The following is an 18,194-nucleotide window of genomic DNA, read 5'->3' as shown; positions in this document are numbered from 1 at the left end:
CATAGAACATTATAATTCAATATAAGTTCAAGTGACCTCAACTCCAAAAATGTATAAAGCGTTTCGCCCATAATTTTAATAATTTTTTATTATTTTTGTTATTTTTTTCTTCGTTATCATAGAACATTATAGTTTTCTGGCAACGATTTGTCTACCTTTTCTATTCTTTGCCAAACTCCTGTCATATTAAGTGGATATGCTTGATAGTAAAAGCAAGAAAAAAAGTTAGAAGATTATTTATTAAAAAAAAGTTAATTAACCTCGACAACGGATTTGATTTCAAAACATGTTCTTCTTGTATTCCATGCATTTGAACAGCTAAGCTACAGCTCATATTTATTTGTAATTACTGTGCGTTTTGTTCTGCATATTAATCAAACAATTGTGTATATAATTTCCCTTCTGTTACTAAATCTTCACCCTGATTATGCATAATTTATTAAATCCACCACCATGTTTCCAAAAACTCCACCCACCAACCCACCTACCTCCTACCTCGGAAACCCCGTGGTTCTTTTTTTTACTGTTTTATTATTTTTTTTTTTTGTCTTCATTCGACCTTTGTATTTACATTTTGCCCATCCGTATCCTGTATTCAAAATTTGCATGCATCCATGGATACGCGAATATCAAAGGAGAATACCAAAGTATATGTCCTCCTCCAACTCCTCTCTCTCTCTTTTACAAAAGTATACAGACCGCACAGGCAGGTGAGAGAGAAATTGAGGATGCTCTATTCTATATGTTGTATATGAGTATAATGAAGCTTTCGCTTTGAAAATAGGGTCGAAACGAAAATGCAACCAAGCTGCTGGAACCATCCATACATACATCACGAGTGTGTTCCCTAGGTAAATGGTAATTACATGCTGCATGCTACTATACATCCACACACACACCTACTCTCTCCTACTCCTTCTACTGCTATACCACACATGTCAATATTATGCGCTAGCAAAGCTTAATTACTGTCAGTTCAGTAGAATATGATTTAATCAGTTATTCGCTTATTATTATTCACAGTTAGAAAGGGTTAAGGAGGCAGAAGTTTGTGGTCCTTTGTGCGTTACCAACAAAACTACTGACTGACAATGGTGGGATATAGTAATAAATGTATAGAGTGACAAAAGGGGGGAACCAGCTACAGAAAGCAATGTATAAAGGCTTTTGAAATTGTAACCATGCATCGTGGTATCCAACTTCCAACATTGTATATATAACTACCTCTACGGTGGCAAATGGCCTGACATATACCTAAACATAAGTTAAGTGAACTTCTCTATGAAAAGTCTGAGGTGAGAGAGAATGGGAGTGGTACCTACTCTGGCCTAGATGCAAAAGGAAACATTGAATTGGAAATTAGTACATTTCAGGCGCAAGAGAGCAGTCTAATTTTGGATTTTGGTGCGGCAACGGGCGGCGTGGCGAGTTGATGTGATTTCTATTTCACCTCTTGTCCATAAACAGATTGATAATAATGTATGTTTTGAAGGGAAACACACGTTGCATATGCATAGGATACACAAAATTAAGTTTAGAGAGTTGTGTTCCTTTGACTCAATTTGGAAGCAATATAATTATGAAAATGAGGGAGGTGGTTAGTTGGTTGTTGGTTGCTCTTGTAATAATATGATTTATGTTTGCAACAAAGTTATTATATGGTCGAAGGGTGTTTCTGATTGGTAGCTATTGTTTGTGATCATCGATAGATACTATAGAGACCTGTTGTGGTTTACAAAGGATGTGTGGATGGACAAATCAAGAAACTTACCCGTTCTTACATATTTGCATATTTTTGAAATGCAACTTTGATGTCTCTTTTTGAATCTTGAGAAGAGATATCTATTATTTAAAGCCAATTAATTGAAAACGATGTCTTGATTGTTGCATATTTTTAGGCTGAAAAAAAAGAAGTCCTTAGTAAAATAAAAGAAACTATTAAATATTTGAATTGTTTCTTTTCCAATATATATTCGTAATATATCACAATTTTGTCATCCCCTCATGAAGACCCACCGAAAAACAAACAAAAAAACACATTCCGTTGTACTTAATTTTAAAAACACAAAACACGAAAAAAAATTACAACTACTACTTAAAACAAAAAAATTGGATAAAACAACAAAATATTTTGTATAAGTACACTTGACTTTGATTGTTTTTTTCTATTTTCTATCTATTTTTCGCAACTACTTGATCTTGGTACACTATCCTTTCGCGGACTATTTACTTCAGATGATGTTCCTCTTCTTTGTCTAACCATTGACGATAATGTCTCTGATCTGGTGTAATCGGATCTTCTTAAGATCGCACATATAACTAAAAATGGCACTGCGATAATAACACACAAGCCGGCAAGAATAATCAAAAGTACATCAACTAATTCGGTTTTAAAGAAACCATAATTGTTGGAATTTGATTTGAGATGATTTGCTCCTGAGGTTTTCAAGACCATGTCGATGTAATATAATGCTTTTGACATGGGATCTTGAATGTTTTCATTGAGTAGTTTTCCAACAGCAGCTATGTTCGTTGAAAGAGATTTATTTGATAGAGCATTATCAATGGCATCGAGGAGGGAATCATAATTGAGATCTTCATATGGCAAACTGATACCACAACCACGATTTTCAAGTCGTTTTGCATTGACTTGTTGTTCGGGTAGAATTGGAATGGCTAATATGGGTGTTTTGTAGTGAATTGTTTCGATCACGCTCATTAGGCCAGCGGACGATATAAATAATTTGACTTTTGGATGAGCTGAAATATAAAAAGGGTTGAGTAAACAAAAGGCGAAAAGTCTTAGAATGAAATTACTTACCTAAAACCGCTTGTTGTGGAAACCATTCGCTAGTGAAAATGTTTTTTGTTCGTAGATCATGCTTTTCTAAAGTATCCTCCCATTTCAAAAGAACCCGCATAGATTCTTTAAGAGTTTCTAGAACATGGAATAGGATGTCCAGTTTTTGTTCGGAAAATTCAGAGATTTTTATATCAGCTCCAAAGCTAACGTATATAACTCCGTCTTCAGAATCTTCAATGAATTGTAAGAGGTGCTGGAAATGATTTAAATTTATTATATTTATTTAGATTATAGAATATTGCAGCATTTCAGATGTACGAATTTGAACAAAAGTTAAGTTAATGCTATGAAGAAAATGTATGTTTTAGAAAAAAGTTTTGGAACTGACATTCAACTGGTTGGTAACAGTCGTTTGAATATTTTCGACTGCCCCTAAGTGAATTCTTTTGAGGTGATTTTTTAATCTAGGGAAGAGGTAGTCAATTTGATTTGATTTGATTTGATTCTAACCTAACCAGACTATTATAAAGGCTAAAGTAACCTTTTTATTAGCGAAAGGTATTGGTTTTGCGAGAGGTTTTTCAGAACGAGTTTTGTGCAGATTTTCCCCATCACCACTTCATTAGTCAAAAGTTGATGAACGGTGATATAAGTAAGAACCAAATTACTTGATTTTTTTGATTTTTGTTTTGAAGATCACAGCAACTTGAAGAGTTTGAGTAATTAAAATTAATACAAATTTTTTGTTGGGACTCTTTTCATTAGAAATTGATTCAAGTATCGATTCGGAAGCTTTTATCCAACTGCAAATTGGAAAAGTGAACAGTCAAGCTTCTTAGTCTCTGGTTCCATTTGGGTCGGCATAAGTCTTAATTTTCATCTTGCTAGCGAAAAACTATTTAACTTTTTTCGTTAATTTTTTTATTCTTTTTTCCATTTACTAGAAATTAATTAAATTAATGGCTAAGAACAAAAACTCTGAAACTCTCTATTAGACCATTTTGCAAACAATTTGGTTATAATAAGGTTTGAAACACCACAGTGAGTGAAGTAAATCACCGCTAATTGGATAAGCGTGCTTTCTCACCTACTAAATGGTGGGTGGTCTTGGTCTTTGATAGATTTAATGTAGTTACCTTCAATGAATCGATTTGGAACTATAAATTATCTTGTTGAGTTAAAGGAATCGTTTTTAATACAAAATGCTGATGCTGTTCTTATTCCAATAAATTTTTCAACTTACTTCTGGTAATTTTTCATCTCTCAAATGAATACCTCCAACTTCAATAACATTGGGCAAAAATGACCTTGGATATTGCACAACTGGATGTGAGTTTAATAGAACAAGACTAATGTTATGAGTCAAGTCTCTGTGATGTGGCAGAACTTCATTACGTTCCACAGCCAAAGCTTCAAAGTGTTTTTCATAAACAGCTTGATGTGATATCATATGAAAGAAACTGAAACAAAAGAAACAATCTTACTAATCTCCCAAAACCTTCTCCCATTTCACTTACTTATAAGTTAATTTTTCAAAAACAGCCATTAATGTGTTTATAATCCTCTCGTAGAGACTCATTTGCTCCAAATACGGAAGGAAATTACTCGGATCGAGGGCGGAATTTTGTGAATTCCCAGTCATTTCATTGATCCAGGTATTCGGTCCAGTTGGACTAACAACAACAATTGGAACTTTGTAGAATTGTGATAACCTGTAAAAGCATTAATTAATTTATTTATTTAATTTTAATACTAATGTAACATCTTAACATTAAATTTATATACTAAAATCGTTAAATACAATATTACTTAATATGTATTTTAAAATTGTGCATTAAAGAAACTTTGCTTGAAATTATTATAAATTAGTAACTGTTGAAGACTGAAATCAGTTGATTTAAGTAACTATTTTTACCATAATTTGTGCTCCTAAATATTGGAAATAAAATTATTTGTCTACGTAAATTAGCTTGACAGTAGCTGAAATTTAGACGATCCAAAACTGATGGAGATGTTATTGACCCATTTATTAATTTTAAATCCTGGAACTAACGAGCAAATCGTCCAATGAATCCTAAAATCCTATTTTCTTTTATTACTATAAAATTGTAGTGATCAATGAAAGTCAGTGTCATCCTCCTAAAAACCTCCATAGTACTATAGCTTAGCAATAAAGTGGCAAGTTATCAAATCTTTATCATGTAATTTGCTATAATTGGCAAAATACTTTCGTCTATTTTTAATAAGAAGAGTACCTACGTTTAAGTATACATATGATTAAACATAACCTAACTAAAATTAATCGCTCATTTTTTGTAATTGTTCTTTTTGCAAATTGATCTCGTATTCGAAGGTACATTTAGTTAAATTCCTGTACATATTATATTTTAACCTTGATTTTCTTTTTCTATATTAATTTCTAGATTATTGATAATTCAAGAATATTTCAAGATTAGGTTTAATTCAAGAAAATTGTTTCTCCAAGTTTTTATTCAAGAAAATACCAGTTACATTTATGTTAAAATTAAGACATATCCATATTGAATTTATTGAAATTTTAGGAAATAAAATCGAAAGTTTACCAGATAATAATCTGAGTTCGATATTTGTTGTTTGAAAAAATACTTGAAGTGGAGCAAGACGCAGTATTTGATCAAGAATAAGTCCGAGGTCAGAAAAGAGGGATATTTAATCCATTGGAGATTTGTTCAACATATTATATAAAATCAAAAATGAGTAGCTACTGACTAATAGAAAAAACACGCCTTTGAAAACATAAATAAGTTTATAATTTGTACGCATTTAAGATTAATTTCATATAAATACTTCTTGTATTCAGTTACTTATTAAAAATAACAGTTCACCAAGTGAAAAAGGTTGTTGGTTAACAAACACATTGTAAAGATTTTTCTCTTGGATAAAAAAAAACATGATTTTAGTTCAAATAACATGAAAATCATGCTAAATTATCGGTGAACACATAAGGGCAATTCCATGGTAACTCACGTTACATTCACAAAAATTTCTAACACATAAATAATTTTTATTTTTTTTAATTTTAATGTAAATTGATACGAAATTACTATCCATAACTATTACTTTCATAATTAACTAAAAAAATTGTCTTTATTTTTGACATTTGCTTGGGAAAAATAAAAGTGTGATGGTAACTCACGTTACAAAAATCGGACACGAATTTTAAGAGTCCGACAGTATGAAGGTTTTATGTGAAATTAAGAATCTTAATTTGTTTTCAATGAAGATTTCATACAAACAAAATTACAAGCTTTTAATATGAGTGACAAAACCAAACATTTTTTCAATATTTCGAGGAAAAATTTTAAAATATTTAGGTAACTCACGTTACATTATTTTGGTAACTCATGTTACCTGCGATTTGTGGTTCCAAAAGTAAAGAAAAGATGCATTTTCACTCAAGTTTTTTTAATCGAATAGTGTGTAACGAAGCTTGCCTAAATGTTAACTTATTTTAGCACTCACGAGGGGATATTGTGATCGTCACTATTAGACTCATCATATTTTCAATTTGCTTGTTTTTCCGTCATTTTCATGTGAAATTCTTCTGTTGTTGGCAAGCTGATGCTTTAAAAATGCTTATGATCCTCATAGGCATCAAGGCAAAACGTGGGAAAGTGTAACAAATTAGTTACAGTTCATTTATTTTGAATGAATCCATGCTGATTGTCACAGATAATGGATCTACAGTAAAAAGAAAAGACAAGGCTTTACAGATAATGGATTCGAAAATTTTTGGCATGACAGAATGTTTTGGAATAGGATTCTAATTGGTAATTTTATTTTTAGACGGTTTTTTGTGAACTGGTGTTAAATTTTCACACAAAATATAGGAAATATTGAGAATTTAATAGATACATTGATACATACATGGAATATTGCTTAAATCTCCGGAGGAAACGTGAGCATTTCGCAGATTTTAATTTAATGAGTTTATCAAATTTTTCCGCTCAAGTTTCACACCCAAAGGACAAGGGTGTGAATCCTCAAACGAATATGAACAGCTGAGGGTACTATCGTCAGCGAAACAATTCAGTGGATTAGAAGTTTCAGAAAGAAAGCAGATCATTAATGAAAATAAGGAAGAGAATCGGAGACAAAACGGAGCCCTGGGTTTCAGACTTGAATCCATCCAATACGACTTGAATTGGAACGATTCGAAAGGTAATTTGTAATCCAAAGAAGAAGAGATTCATTAATACCTAATGCAAGTATTTTCGATAATAGAGCTTGATGCCAAACTCTATCAAATGCCGTTCAAATATTAAACCCAATAATCTAACTTTCTTCAAAACGATGTAAAGATTCGTTCCACTGATCGGTGAGATAAGCCATCAAGTCACCAGTGGTACTATTGCTACGAAAGCCATACTGCTGGTCATTAAGAAGCTTCCGTTCTTAAAGATATTTCTTTAGCTGGAAATTATACAGCGTTCCCATGACCTTGGAAAGAAGGGACATAAGAGCAATCGGACGAAAGTTGGATGGTGATGAAGATTCACCTTTTTTAGGGACAGGCTGGAATAATGCTGTTTTTCATCTACTCGGAAAGAGACCTGTAGAATAGGACAGATGAAAAAGCTTACGCAGTGGTTTTGCCAGCGTGGAAGAACACCTGTTCAGAACTACTATGGGAGGGATAAAATTTATATACAATTCTTTGGAATAGTGAATTAACTTAGTTTTCAGTTCAGAATACACCTTTAAATCACCATAAGCTCGGGATGCCCTATATTTTGGTCAAATTTTATTTCTTTTATTTTTTAAATATACTTAAATTCAATATTAAACCAGTTTTAAGACTTTCAAATGATTTATAGATTCATAAAAATATTTGTTCCAAATAATAATTTCTAAACTTACCCCAACAAAGCATCGCTTAAGAATATATCAACAATAAACAAATCGAATGTGACATTGCTCATCAAAAGATTCTTCACCTCCTTGCTAGCCAATACCAAATCAGCAGCCGATGCTCCAGCATAGACCAATCTTGTAAACCTTTCCATAATTGACTTTTCATTCATACTATCGACTTGAGTGCTCAAACCCATTTCAAGCCAATTCTGTTCTAAGCCATTTATTTGAATTTCAGTGAGTCGCGAGTCTTGAGGTAGTTCGGTGGTATTTTGTGTGACTTCCCGGATCACATTCGTTCTAAAGGCACTTATGAGTGTTACATTGTGTTGTTGTGTTTGTACTAACTCTTGTAAGATTGCCCGACCATAAAGATAATGGGATTTCCAAACACTTGGAAAGACGGCTAAAATGTTAGCTGCATAAGTGCTGGGTGGAGTGATGTTGGCGATGTTTAGGATGATTGCAAAAATCAAGGAGAGGAATGATGAGATTTTGCATGGCGAAAATAAAGGCATTTCGATAGGTTTTTTTTTTAATGTTTTTGAGTTCTCTCTTTTTAGGAGATGGAAAACATTTTTAATAGAAAACCCAATTTAATGGAATTTTGTGTGGAGAGAGAGAGAATACTTTTTTAATTTTATTTAAATTAAATTGTATAAATTTAAAAATTAAGTTAGAAACGATGACGAAAAATGCAATAAACTTTTTAAAAAGGAAAACATAAAAGTTTTATTTTTTTTTTTTGGCAAATTTGACGGTCGGTTGACAGATAGACAGATGATATGACATGCAAAATGACAGATGGTAAAGATAGTAGATTGTTGCATGAGAGTTTTTTCAAAAGGGTGATTCATTTAAACTTGGGATAAGTTCTAATATATAAAAAGCGTGTGTTTTTGACATAGACGACTTCTACACGAAGACGTACCGGCACAAGATGCACATAAGAGCAAAGCAGAAATCGATCATTCTCTCTCCCTTTTTCTTATGTGCATCTTGTGCGTCTACGTTTTCGTGTAGAAGCAGACATTAGAACACTCCCAAGTGCCTGGCTACACAGTGATTTTTCAATCGATTGAAAAATTACATGCGGTGGCTACACACTGTTGTGCCCAATCACGTTCCACTCTTACATTTTCTAGGAACAAACGTCAAAAACAGGAACAATTAAGCAATATGGAACTGTACTACCCTCAGAAAATTCAATTCCCTTCGTGAGCATCTTCCCCCTTCACTCCTCATCCTTCTTGCCTACAAACTCACTGCTTAGGCGATTGAAAAATCACCGTGTAGCCAGGCACCAAGGTAAACGTTCTAGCCTGGTACCCTGCTCGCGCTAAATTTTAGCTCCCATACAAATTATCGAAAATTTTTAGCCGAGATAAAATGGATCCCATACAAGTTATCGATAACTTGTATGGGAATTTTATCTCGGCTAAAATTTAGCGCGAGCAGCGTACCAGGCTTCTGGGGTCAAAGTTAATTAAGCCTAGTACGCAGCTGAAGTGAAACGAAAAATTTTGAAGTCTCTAAAGTCAACAGCAAACATGTTAACGAAAAAATACCATCAGGTATTAGGTGTGTTTTTTTGTTTATCTATATAGATTTTGTGCAAAAAAACGACATCGAGATTTTTGAAATCAAAACAATTTACGTGTTAAAAACAACAAAAACTTTATCTGAATAGATTTTTCAAAAATCCAGATAATTATCCAGATTTTACTTTCTCTCGATAAAAACAGTAGTGCCAAGGTACTTTATTTGTTGTGTTCATACAAAAATATCTGAAAATAGCCGTTTTTTATTATCACTTGATCCATATAGATCATTAATTAAAATGTATTACAACAACTACATGAGATCTTGCAAGATCACGATTCGTGATCCTGATGAAAAGCAAGATCACGATTCGTGATCCTGATGAAAAGCAAGATCTCATGTAGTTGTTGTAATACATTTTAATTAATGATCTATATGGATCAAGTGATAATAAAAAACGACTAATATTAACAAAAAAAAAAAGCGGAGAAAACGAGGTTTGAAAAAAACTCTGATAGAAAAAAATAATCAAAAATTTGTTTGACATGGTTGCATTGAAATGTTAATATCTCGGGATATACGCAATGCACTCTTCAGATAAAAGTCTTAAATTGATCCTGATAAGATTGTTGAACAGATATGTATATAAAATTACCAAAGTTTTCTCGAAAAATTAGAAATAAAAATAAAAAAGTTTTCACATTTGATTTTTAAAAAATCGAAAAAAATTCAATATGGCTACCTTCAAACGCTTATAACACAAGAACGACGCAACTAATGTTAATGGTCATGGTCTTAAAATGTAGCTAAGAATATACAGATAATTTTTGGTTTTTCGTGAAAAAAAAATTTTTTGAATCCAACATGGATGCCATGGCCATATGAAAATTTTTGTTTGCATCCAACATGGATGTAATGGCCTTCCCACTTCGTAGTTAAAATAAAAAAAAAAACAAAAGCAACATTTTGGACAGACAGCTGCCAAAGTATATGTACAGTGGTGCCAAATGTTTGCATGGATTTCAAAAATCTCGATGTCGTTTTTTTGCACAAAATCTATATAGATAAACAAAAAAACACAGCTAATAACAAAGTAAAAAAAATAAAAGAACAAATCAAAAAATTCAAGAAAAAAACATCAGAAAATAAGTTTAAAAGCAAAAACAAAACAAATTTAATTTCGTTCAAGATTTCACGAAATTTTGTATGGAGAATTTCGTTTCACATCAGCAGCGTACCGAGCTTAAAGGCATAACTACAACGGCCACTTTTTGCAAAAAGTCAAAAAGTGAACATTTTCAAAATCATGTTGTGACAGTTTTTTTTACAAAATTAAAAATAATGATGCAGAAAGCTTATTTTTTCGTTTAAAAAACAATTTTTTGTAGTTTTTTCAAAAAACAAATAGCGCTAGAAAGAAATAAAAAAAATTTACTTTTGTAAATTTCCCACTTTTTCACTTTTTGGTCATTGTAGTTATGGCTTAAAGCAAGAAATAAAGGCCAGTTGTACAAATACTTAATCCGTGGTTCAGCAACTTTAATCTTCTGAATTCAGTGGTAAAATTGATTTTTAGCACTGATTCTAGGTCCATATAGGTTAAAATAGCTAAATCCATCCTTGAACCAAAGTTTATCCACTGCTAATCCGCCGAAATTGGTGAATTAAAGTCCTGATCCGAGGCTGAACCATGTTTGTACAACTGGCCCTTAGGACCAGTTGTGCAAATATTTAATCCGTGGATCAGCAACTTTTATCTTCTGAAATCGGTAGCAAGGTTGAAGTTTAGCACTGGTTTAAGGTTCATATATGTAGAAAAAGCCACATTCATGCCTAAACTGAAGTTGACCCGCAGCTAATCCGCCGAAATCGGCGGGTTAAATTCCTGAACCAAGGCTGATCCATGTTTGTACAACTGGCACTAAATGAATTAAAAGTGGAAAAAACCGTCAACACTGCTCTTGGAATCAAGAAAAATGCACAGGACAGTAAAAAGTAAAGGTATAACTACATTGGCTCAAAAAGTGAAAAAGTACAAAAGTGAAAATTTTCAAATGCATTTTTGTGTAGTTTTTCGGGCTGGAAAATTAAAACTAATGATGCAGAAAGCTTATTTTTTGGTCTAAAAAACAATTTGTATACTCTTTTTCACAAAACAATTGCGCTAGCCAGAAAAAAAATATTTTCACTTTTGTACTTTTTCAAAAAGTGGTGTATGTAGTTAAGCCTTAAGTGACAAAAATTAATGAAAAATCTCCAATTTTTCGCTAGAGCTGCGTACTGAAAAACGAAAAGCAAAACCGAAATTTTTCGTTTATGATTTCGTTAACGAAATTTTGTATGGAAAATTTCGTTTCACATTAGCAGCGTACTGGGCTTAAAAAAATAAATAAACAAATTCCGAAATTTATAAATGGGAAAACGATAAAAATCTTCTTGTCTTTGTGACACCCTATAAAAAAACTCCCATGCGATTATTTCTATAAATATTCCATTGTGAACTACCTCAAAAAATAATTTCTCCTGTGAATGATCACATAATCAAAAAACAACTGTCAAAATTCCGCCGGTTTGGATTATTTTTCCTCTGTGTATCATTTGTGGTGTATCTCCGTCTGTTCCTGCTGCACCATTCGTATTCGTAGTAAAAAATTGTAAGAAAAAAATTTATTTAATTTACCCTCTCCCTGCTCAATCTCTTCCGATTATCAAATTGATTTTATTTTTACCTCGATAAAAACAAGCCCCCATTCAAATTGTTTAATCTAAAAAAAAAAAAACTAACAACTCAAGTGGTTTTGCGGATTTCCTTCTACTTTGTCTCTGATTTTTTTTTCTAATTGGAAAAAAGGTGTCACTAGTTCAATCACTTTCTATCTTTCCTTTGGCACACGTCCAAAATCACAATTTAATTGAATTTATTTTTAAAGAAAATCTTGTTTGTGATCGTTTGTCAATACAAAGTAAACAATTATCTTTTTTTTATTACAGCACCTGTTTTTGTTATTCAGAATTATCCAAGACCTCCCCTTGACAGCCCCAAAGTGGTGCATAATAACTAGCAAAGAAAATTACGTAACTTGGAACTAAATCAATTGCATTTTTACAAACAGAAAAATGACACAAATCGGTGAGTTACATAAAAACAAAAAATCAGGAACCTTTGGAAAAATAAGGTGATATAATTTGTTGTCTTTTATTTCAGATCGAATTAATGTTGACAAGCCTCTGTTCGATACCAACACATTTGTTGGACGTTTCAGGCATTTCGCATGGATGACAGATCCTCGAACTGTTGTTGTTTCGAGTGAACGTCTGCTGGAAGCTAAAACACTTGTCGAGAAATATCGGCTGGGACAAGAGCCAGCTGGAACGTCCAAGGATGAAGTAAAGTACGCAATGAAGCTGTACACTTCAGCTTTTCATCCGGATACCGGCGAATTGCAGAATTTCTGTGGTCGAATGAGTTTTCAGGTATAATTGCTTGTAGAGTTTAAGAAATCTCTCTTGGCTTTGATGCCTTCTCTTTTGACTTGGAGTCAAAAAATACGTTGGTAATGACGAATTACCGGGTCCTCTTTCAGTTTTATTTGTTAATTTTGTTCCAAATTTTGTATAAGAGGTTTGGAGTCAAAAAATACGGTGGTAGTGACGAAAACACTTGGTCCACAATTCATTCATTTTTATACATTTATTTATTTGATAATTTTGTTATGTATGAAACAATGATCGGAGAACCAAGCTGATACAAAACTTTAAAAAAAAAATATGATTTTAAACTAAGAAGATATCATTTCTCGATATTTCATATAGATTAGTCCTGATTTACCGGCGTATTTTTGAAATTTTCGCAGGAAAAAAATGTTTATTTAAATATTTGGATGAGAAAAGGCGCGATTTCTGAGCTTGCTAAGGGATAGGAACGGCTCTGGCCTTAGGAAGGAACTAATAGAATGTGACATGACTTGAACTCACGTGCCAACGCAACGTAAACTATTTGCCTTCTTTTCATCTGTTGTTTGTTGCTTGTCGTTGTCGTGAAGTTATATTTAGATTTTTTTTGATTCTTAGAAAAAGTATTTTCTGTTGACTGTTTACTTGTTTTTTTTTGTATTTTTTTTTTATTTACATTCATCGTGTGAGTCTGTTTCTGTTTCATTGATTGGGAGAGGGCAAAGTCTTTATTTAAATACAAAAATAAATTTAAATATAGGAATGGTTGATGATGTTGTTGCACAGTGGTTTGCACAGTCGATTTTATTATTTTGGCAAGCTTCTAATAATTATTAGATTCATGTGGAGAAGATTTTTGTCACTTAATTTGATTAATAGAGTCTTTCAGTTATTTTATTTGAAATGAATAACAAAACTTTTTATTTCTAGATTGATAAATTAAAGAAACAGTTCCACCCTCTTTATGATAATATAGTTAACTTGAATAAATAATAAAGCACTTAAGAATTCAGTGTCAGTTGAAGTAGCTACTTACAATTGTACCTACATATTAAAAGCAGACAGCTTGGTATGCAATGCAATAGTCGATCGACACGGTTTCTGTGTTTTTCAACACTCTCAAAAGGCACTCAAGAAGTAAATATTTTATTTTGTCTTGAATACAATGCGTTACAGAAATTCTAAAGATTGTTTTTTTTTTGTTTTATTAGAAATAGAAACTTATTGTGTCTTTTTAGACTTTGTAAAGCGAACACTTTCTATGCATTTTATTTTCTTATCCAATACTTACGACTTATGCAATAAAAACAAAAACTTAGCACATTCTATAACACCTGTTTCTGAGGATGTAATTTGAAGGAAAACAATTCGGTATTTGTTAATTAAATAACTTTGATTTGATTAAGAGGAGGTGGAATGTAAAGTTCAAAAAATCACGTAAACGATTTTCTATGAATATTGAATTTCACTTGGATTTGAATAACAGGCTTTAATTTGAAGATTTGTAAGCAACAAACTATACGGTCAATGGGTTTTCTTATTAATACAGGACTATTAAAAAATAATTTGGCCAATTATTTAATATGAGTTGCTGTGTTGCACGTATTTGCTCTTATCTTTAAATGGTGCGAATATAAATGAATGTTTAATAAATGCGCAACTAAATTCTCGCTGTTTGTAAATAAGAGCTTGTCGACATTTATAAACCGACATGAACGTAAACATTTGGTAACACTATTTTTTTTGTCTGAAAATGACTTATTTTGTGGTCATTTGCAAGAATTGTGATTGGTTGCGTACTTCAAAAACTATGATTTCAATGTTGACGACTGTCTGCATGAAGGAGTTCCAGACATTCAATTTAAGGCATTGCTGATTGAAGATCCGTGCTAAACTTAAAGTTTTCATTAGCAGTTTCCCACAGAGTCATTTCCAAGCGAAAAATGTGTAATTTTCGATGCCCTTGTATAGCCGTAAAACAAATAGTGCGAACTGAACTCCGAGTCCAAAAAAATGAATAAAATGAATAAGTTAGGGTGACTTAGTGGAACTTCACTTAATTTTATTTGTGTTGCACATATGTGACTCTTTTTTCTCCTCTGCATAAACTGTCATTTGAGGTTTTATGTAGAATAATTTAAAATCTTTATAATATCCTTAAAAAAATGTTCAAATTATCTGTCAATTCCAATTGCTTTTTTTTATTGTTCTTGCCATAAGATGACAATTAAACAGATTCAAAAAAGATTTTTTAAATTTGCTCTGACATTTGAATGGTAGGACCCTTTAAAACTACCATCTCATAATAGTAGACTAAATCTAATTGACTTACCTACTCTTGAGAGTAGACGTTCTTATCTATGTTTTGTTTTTATTGTAAAACTAATATGATTAATTTATAAAACTTAAACCACAACTTAGGCTGAGTGTGAATTGGGTTAAATATTTAACCTCTGTTAAATATTGAGGTGAATAAACAAATTTTCAGTTGTCAAAAATTTAATTGAATCCGGTTGAATTTTTCACAGAAGGATTAGCAATTTGTTTTAATAAATAATCAAAAACTGAAAATAAAGAATGGAAATTGAGAAAGAAATAAAAAATTATGAGTAGGGAAAAATAATATTCTTTGATATTGGAAATGCATGAGAATCAAAAATAAAATTCACAGAACAACGCGTGTTGGAAGTTTGTATATTGTAAAGATTTATAAAAGTTTTTAACACCATTAATTCTTTTGTTTTGCAGCTTAAACAAATTATTTAGCCATGTCTAAAATTTATCCCACCTCACACAGCTAAAGAGCAGGTTAATTTTTTTGCAGCTAAAAATTTGTTTATTCACATCAATAGTGTCAAAAATTTAACAGAGGTTAAATATTTAACCCAATTCACACACGGCCAAATAACAAATGCTGGCTTAATGATATTTTATAGATTTCATGTCAATAATTCATAAATTATTGACGCTAGAATATTAGCTTGATTGAATAAATAAATACTTTATTACCATTTTCTTATTCGAACTAACTCGACCATAGCCGCATAAAACCCGCACTAGGAAAGATTTAAGTATACACATTAATTAGTAAATTCTATAATTAAATCTTTTGGTGCCAAAAAAAAACAATATAAATCGTCAAAAAAGCCGCCCGGGGAATATAAATTTTACTCGTATGTATAAGCATTCATTCCAAGGTTTAATGACTTTTGAACTAGACTTCATATATTTATGGAACTTGCAAAAAAAAAAGTCACATAAATGTTTAAAATTTACAAAAATATCACAAGAAGTGCAATAGGCAGTTGTAAATGTAACAGCATACAAAACCATAAATTCAATTAAGTCTTTACTAGGACAAATTACATACTTCCTTTTTTTTAATCGTTAAAAATATTTAAATTTATTTTATTCTTTCAGGTTCCCGGAGGAATGCTGATTACTGGAGCGATGTTGCAATTCTACCGCACAGTGCCAGCGGTAGTGTTTTGGCAATTCGTCAATCAGTCATTCAATGCTGTTGTCAATTATACAAATCGTAATGCAAATTCCACTACAACTGTTACTCAACTTGGAGTCGCTTATGTTTCTGCCACTACGAGTGCCCTTATCGCTGCCATTGGATGCAAAAATTATTGGACAAAGAGGGCTCCACCAATTTTTCAAGTAAACTAATGTCAATTGCCTTTTCTCTGAAATTTTCTAAGTCATTTTTGTTTCTTTTTTAAATTAATAGCGTTACGTTCCATTTGCTGCCGTCGCTGCTGCCAATTGTGTTAACATCCCATTCATGAGACAAAATGAAATTCTCCAAGGAGTTGATGTACAAGACGAGAATGGAAATGTTATCGGCAAGAGTCGTGTCGCAGCTGTAAAAGGAATTTCCCAGGTGATCTTCTCCCGAATTTGCATGGCTGCACCAGGAATGTTGGTCCTACCAGTGATCATGGAGAAACTTGAAAAATTCCCAGCATTTAAGAAAATGACATTTATGCATGCACCATTCCAAACTGCCATGGTTGGTTGTTTGTAAGTATTTTTAATAAATTTTAAGAGATCCACAACTAAACTAAAATATTTCTTTTAGCCTAATCTTCATGGTTCCAACAGCTTGCGCTCTATTCCCACAAATGTGTAGCATTAAAACATCGACAGTAAAACGTCTAGAACCAGAACTATACGCGGAAATGGTTAAAAATACTAAAGAAAATGTTCCAGAAAAAGTTTACTTCAACAAAGGATTGTAAACTAAACTTATATTAAATATATTTATAAGTACACGCTGACAATATATTGAAACTTATCCTCATTTAAACTCATAGGATGCAAAGTAGAAGTTTGTAAAATATTTAGTTGTTAAACAAAAAAAAATTAATCGCGTTTGCATTTACATATTAGAAACAAAAAGACACAGTCACGCATTTTAAATTGTTTTAGTTTTAAGAAAAAAAACTTGTGTTCTTTTGTGATTTTTCGATTTGTTTTCCTTTCTCCTAGTGTTCTTTGTTCCTAAGAATATTATAATACACGTAATATGTATTTATCTATCCAATACAAGTGATCTTAATTTCAGTATTTTGCATGTTAAAAGTTGTTAGAAAATATGCAAAAGTTAAAAAAGGTGTTGGCTGTTTTTATTTTGTGTGTCGTTAAAAAATAATGTATATGTAATTTACTTAGACAATATGCTTATAGTATGGTATTTTAATTTGTTTGTATATTCTCATTTAGGTTTTTAAGTTTAGCAAAAAACAAAATGTGTTTATTAAAATTAAGCCACAAGAATTCGAATCCAATAAAAATAAAACATTCAGTTTACTTCGACAATAAAAAAAATTATCGTTTTTATTTTGTTGGAGCTAACGATTTTCTATTGAGTTATCAACAATAAGTTGTTTTTTTTTTTTTTTTTGCAAAGCTGCCCACAAGGATCAATATTTAACACAAATATCATTATTTAACAAACATTAAGATAAAGGATATACTTCCTCAAAACTCTATCCGAAGCTAAATTCTACTTCTATTTTTATCGATAACTGCGTGTTGTTTTTGTAATACATGTAAGCTGCGGGTACAGATAGCAATGCCTAAAAAACAGCAAAAACAAATATGTTTTAATAAAAAAAAAATAGCACGCATACGCCACAGTGACCAAAAAAAATTATATTTTAATGTGTGAACTATTGAAACTATAGGAAAGAAAAAGGATATCGCTAATCACCAATGCTAGCGTAAAAAGTAACAATCAAGAATTGGGATTTGGTGTTTGAAAATCCCAAGCCATTGGAGACAATACTGGAGGAACAGTTCAAAGTTATATTAATTTTCTCGAATATTGTATTCGTCCCCGTCCCAAACGCTCAAAAAAAAAATATACGTATGATGGAAAATCTTATGAATGTCAACGGATTATCGTTTAATTATCGTTTATAAGGGAACATTTGCCAATAAATACCTAACTTAATTGTTGTGGTCGAATTATTACAAAAAAAAATTATTTTTT

At 31.7% G+C, this 18,194-nt stretch overlaps 2 protein-coding genes across 3 annotated transcripts; one reads left to right on the top strand and one right to left on the bottom strand.

Moving 5' to 3' along the window:
- Positions 1-1,938: 1,938 nt before the first annotated feature.
- On the bottom strand, positions 1,939-8,437 carry LOC129919400 (UDP-glycosyltransferase UGT4). Its single transcript, XM_056000260.1, has 5 exons — positions 7,703-8,437; positions 4,321-4,515; positions 4,047-4,263; positions 2,822-3,056; positions 1,939-2,760 (listed from the first exon to the last, which is right to left on the bottom strand). Exons 1-5 carry the CDS (start codon positions 8,212-8,214, stop codon positions 2,177-2,179), a joined length of 1,743 nt encoding a protein of 580 aa, XP_055856235.1. The 5' UTR covers positions 8,215-8,437; the 3' UTR covers positions 1,939-2,176.
- A 3,408-nt stretch (positions 8,438-11,845) lies between these two features.
- LOC129919658 (sideroflexin-2) lies at positions 11,846-17,478 on the top strand. Of its 2 annotated transcripts, XM_056000618.1 has the most exons (6): positions 11,846-11,892; positions 12,230-12,368; positions 12,444-12,712; positions 16,112-16,357; positions 16,428-16,720; positions 16,779-17,478. In XM_056000618.1, exons 2-6 carry the CDS (start codon positions 12,356-12,358, stop codon positions 16,936-16,938), a joined length of 981 nt encoding a protein of 326 aa, XP_055856593.1. In that variant the 5' UTR covers positions 11,846-11,892; positions 12,230-12,355; the 3' UTR covers positions 16,939-17,478. The 2 variants fall into 2 exon arrangements, with proteins under 2 accessions (XP_055856593.1, XP_055856592.1); XM_056000617.1 differs by lacking the exon at positions 11,846-11,892 and having other exon boundaries at positions 12,131-12,368.
- The last annotated feature ends 716 nt before the right edge of the window (positions 17,479-18,194 follow it).

This window comes from Episyrphus balteatus, chromosome 4 (genome assembly GCF_945859705.1).
Source record: "Episyrphus balteatus chromosome 4, idEpiBalt1.1, whole genome shotgun sequence".
NCBI classification, from domain to species: Eukaryota; Metazoa; Arthropoda; class Insecta; order Diptera; family Syrphidae; genus Episyrphus; species Episyrphus balteatus.
The sequence above is the reverse complement of the archived record's forward strand: the minus strand, read 5'-3'. Positions and strand labels throughout refer to the sequence as shown.

Coding starts and splice junctions, on each gene's coding strand:
- LOC129919658 (XM_056000618.1), top strand. Junction 16,358..16,427: donor GGGCTCCACCAATTTTTCAA/GTAAACTAATGT, acceptor TTAAATTAATAG/CGTTACGTTCCATTTGCTGC. Junction 16,721..16,778: donor ACTGCCATGGTTGGTTGTTT/GTAAGTATTTTT, acceptor TATTTCTTTTAG/CCTAATCTTCATGGTTCCAA.
- LOC129919400 (XM_056000260.1), bottom strand. CDS start 8,214: ATGCCTTTATTTTCGCCATGCAAAATCTCATCATTCCTCTCCTTGATT. Junction 4,516..7,702: donor TTAAGCGATGCTTTGTTGGG/GTAAGTTTAGAA, acceptor ATGCTTTTACAG/GTTATCACAATTCTACAAAG. Junction 4,264..4,320: donor TTTGAAAAATTAACTTATAA/GTAAGTGAAATG, acceptor CTTTTGTTTCAG/TTTCTTTCATATGATATCAC.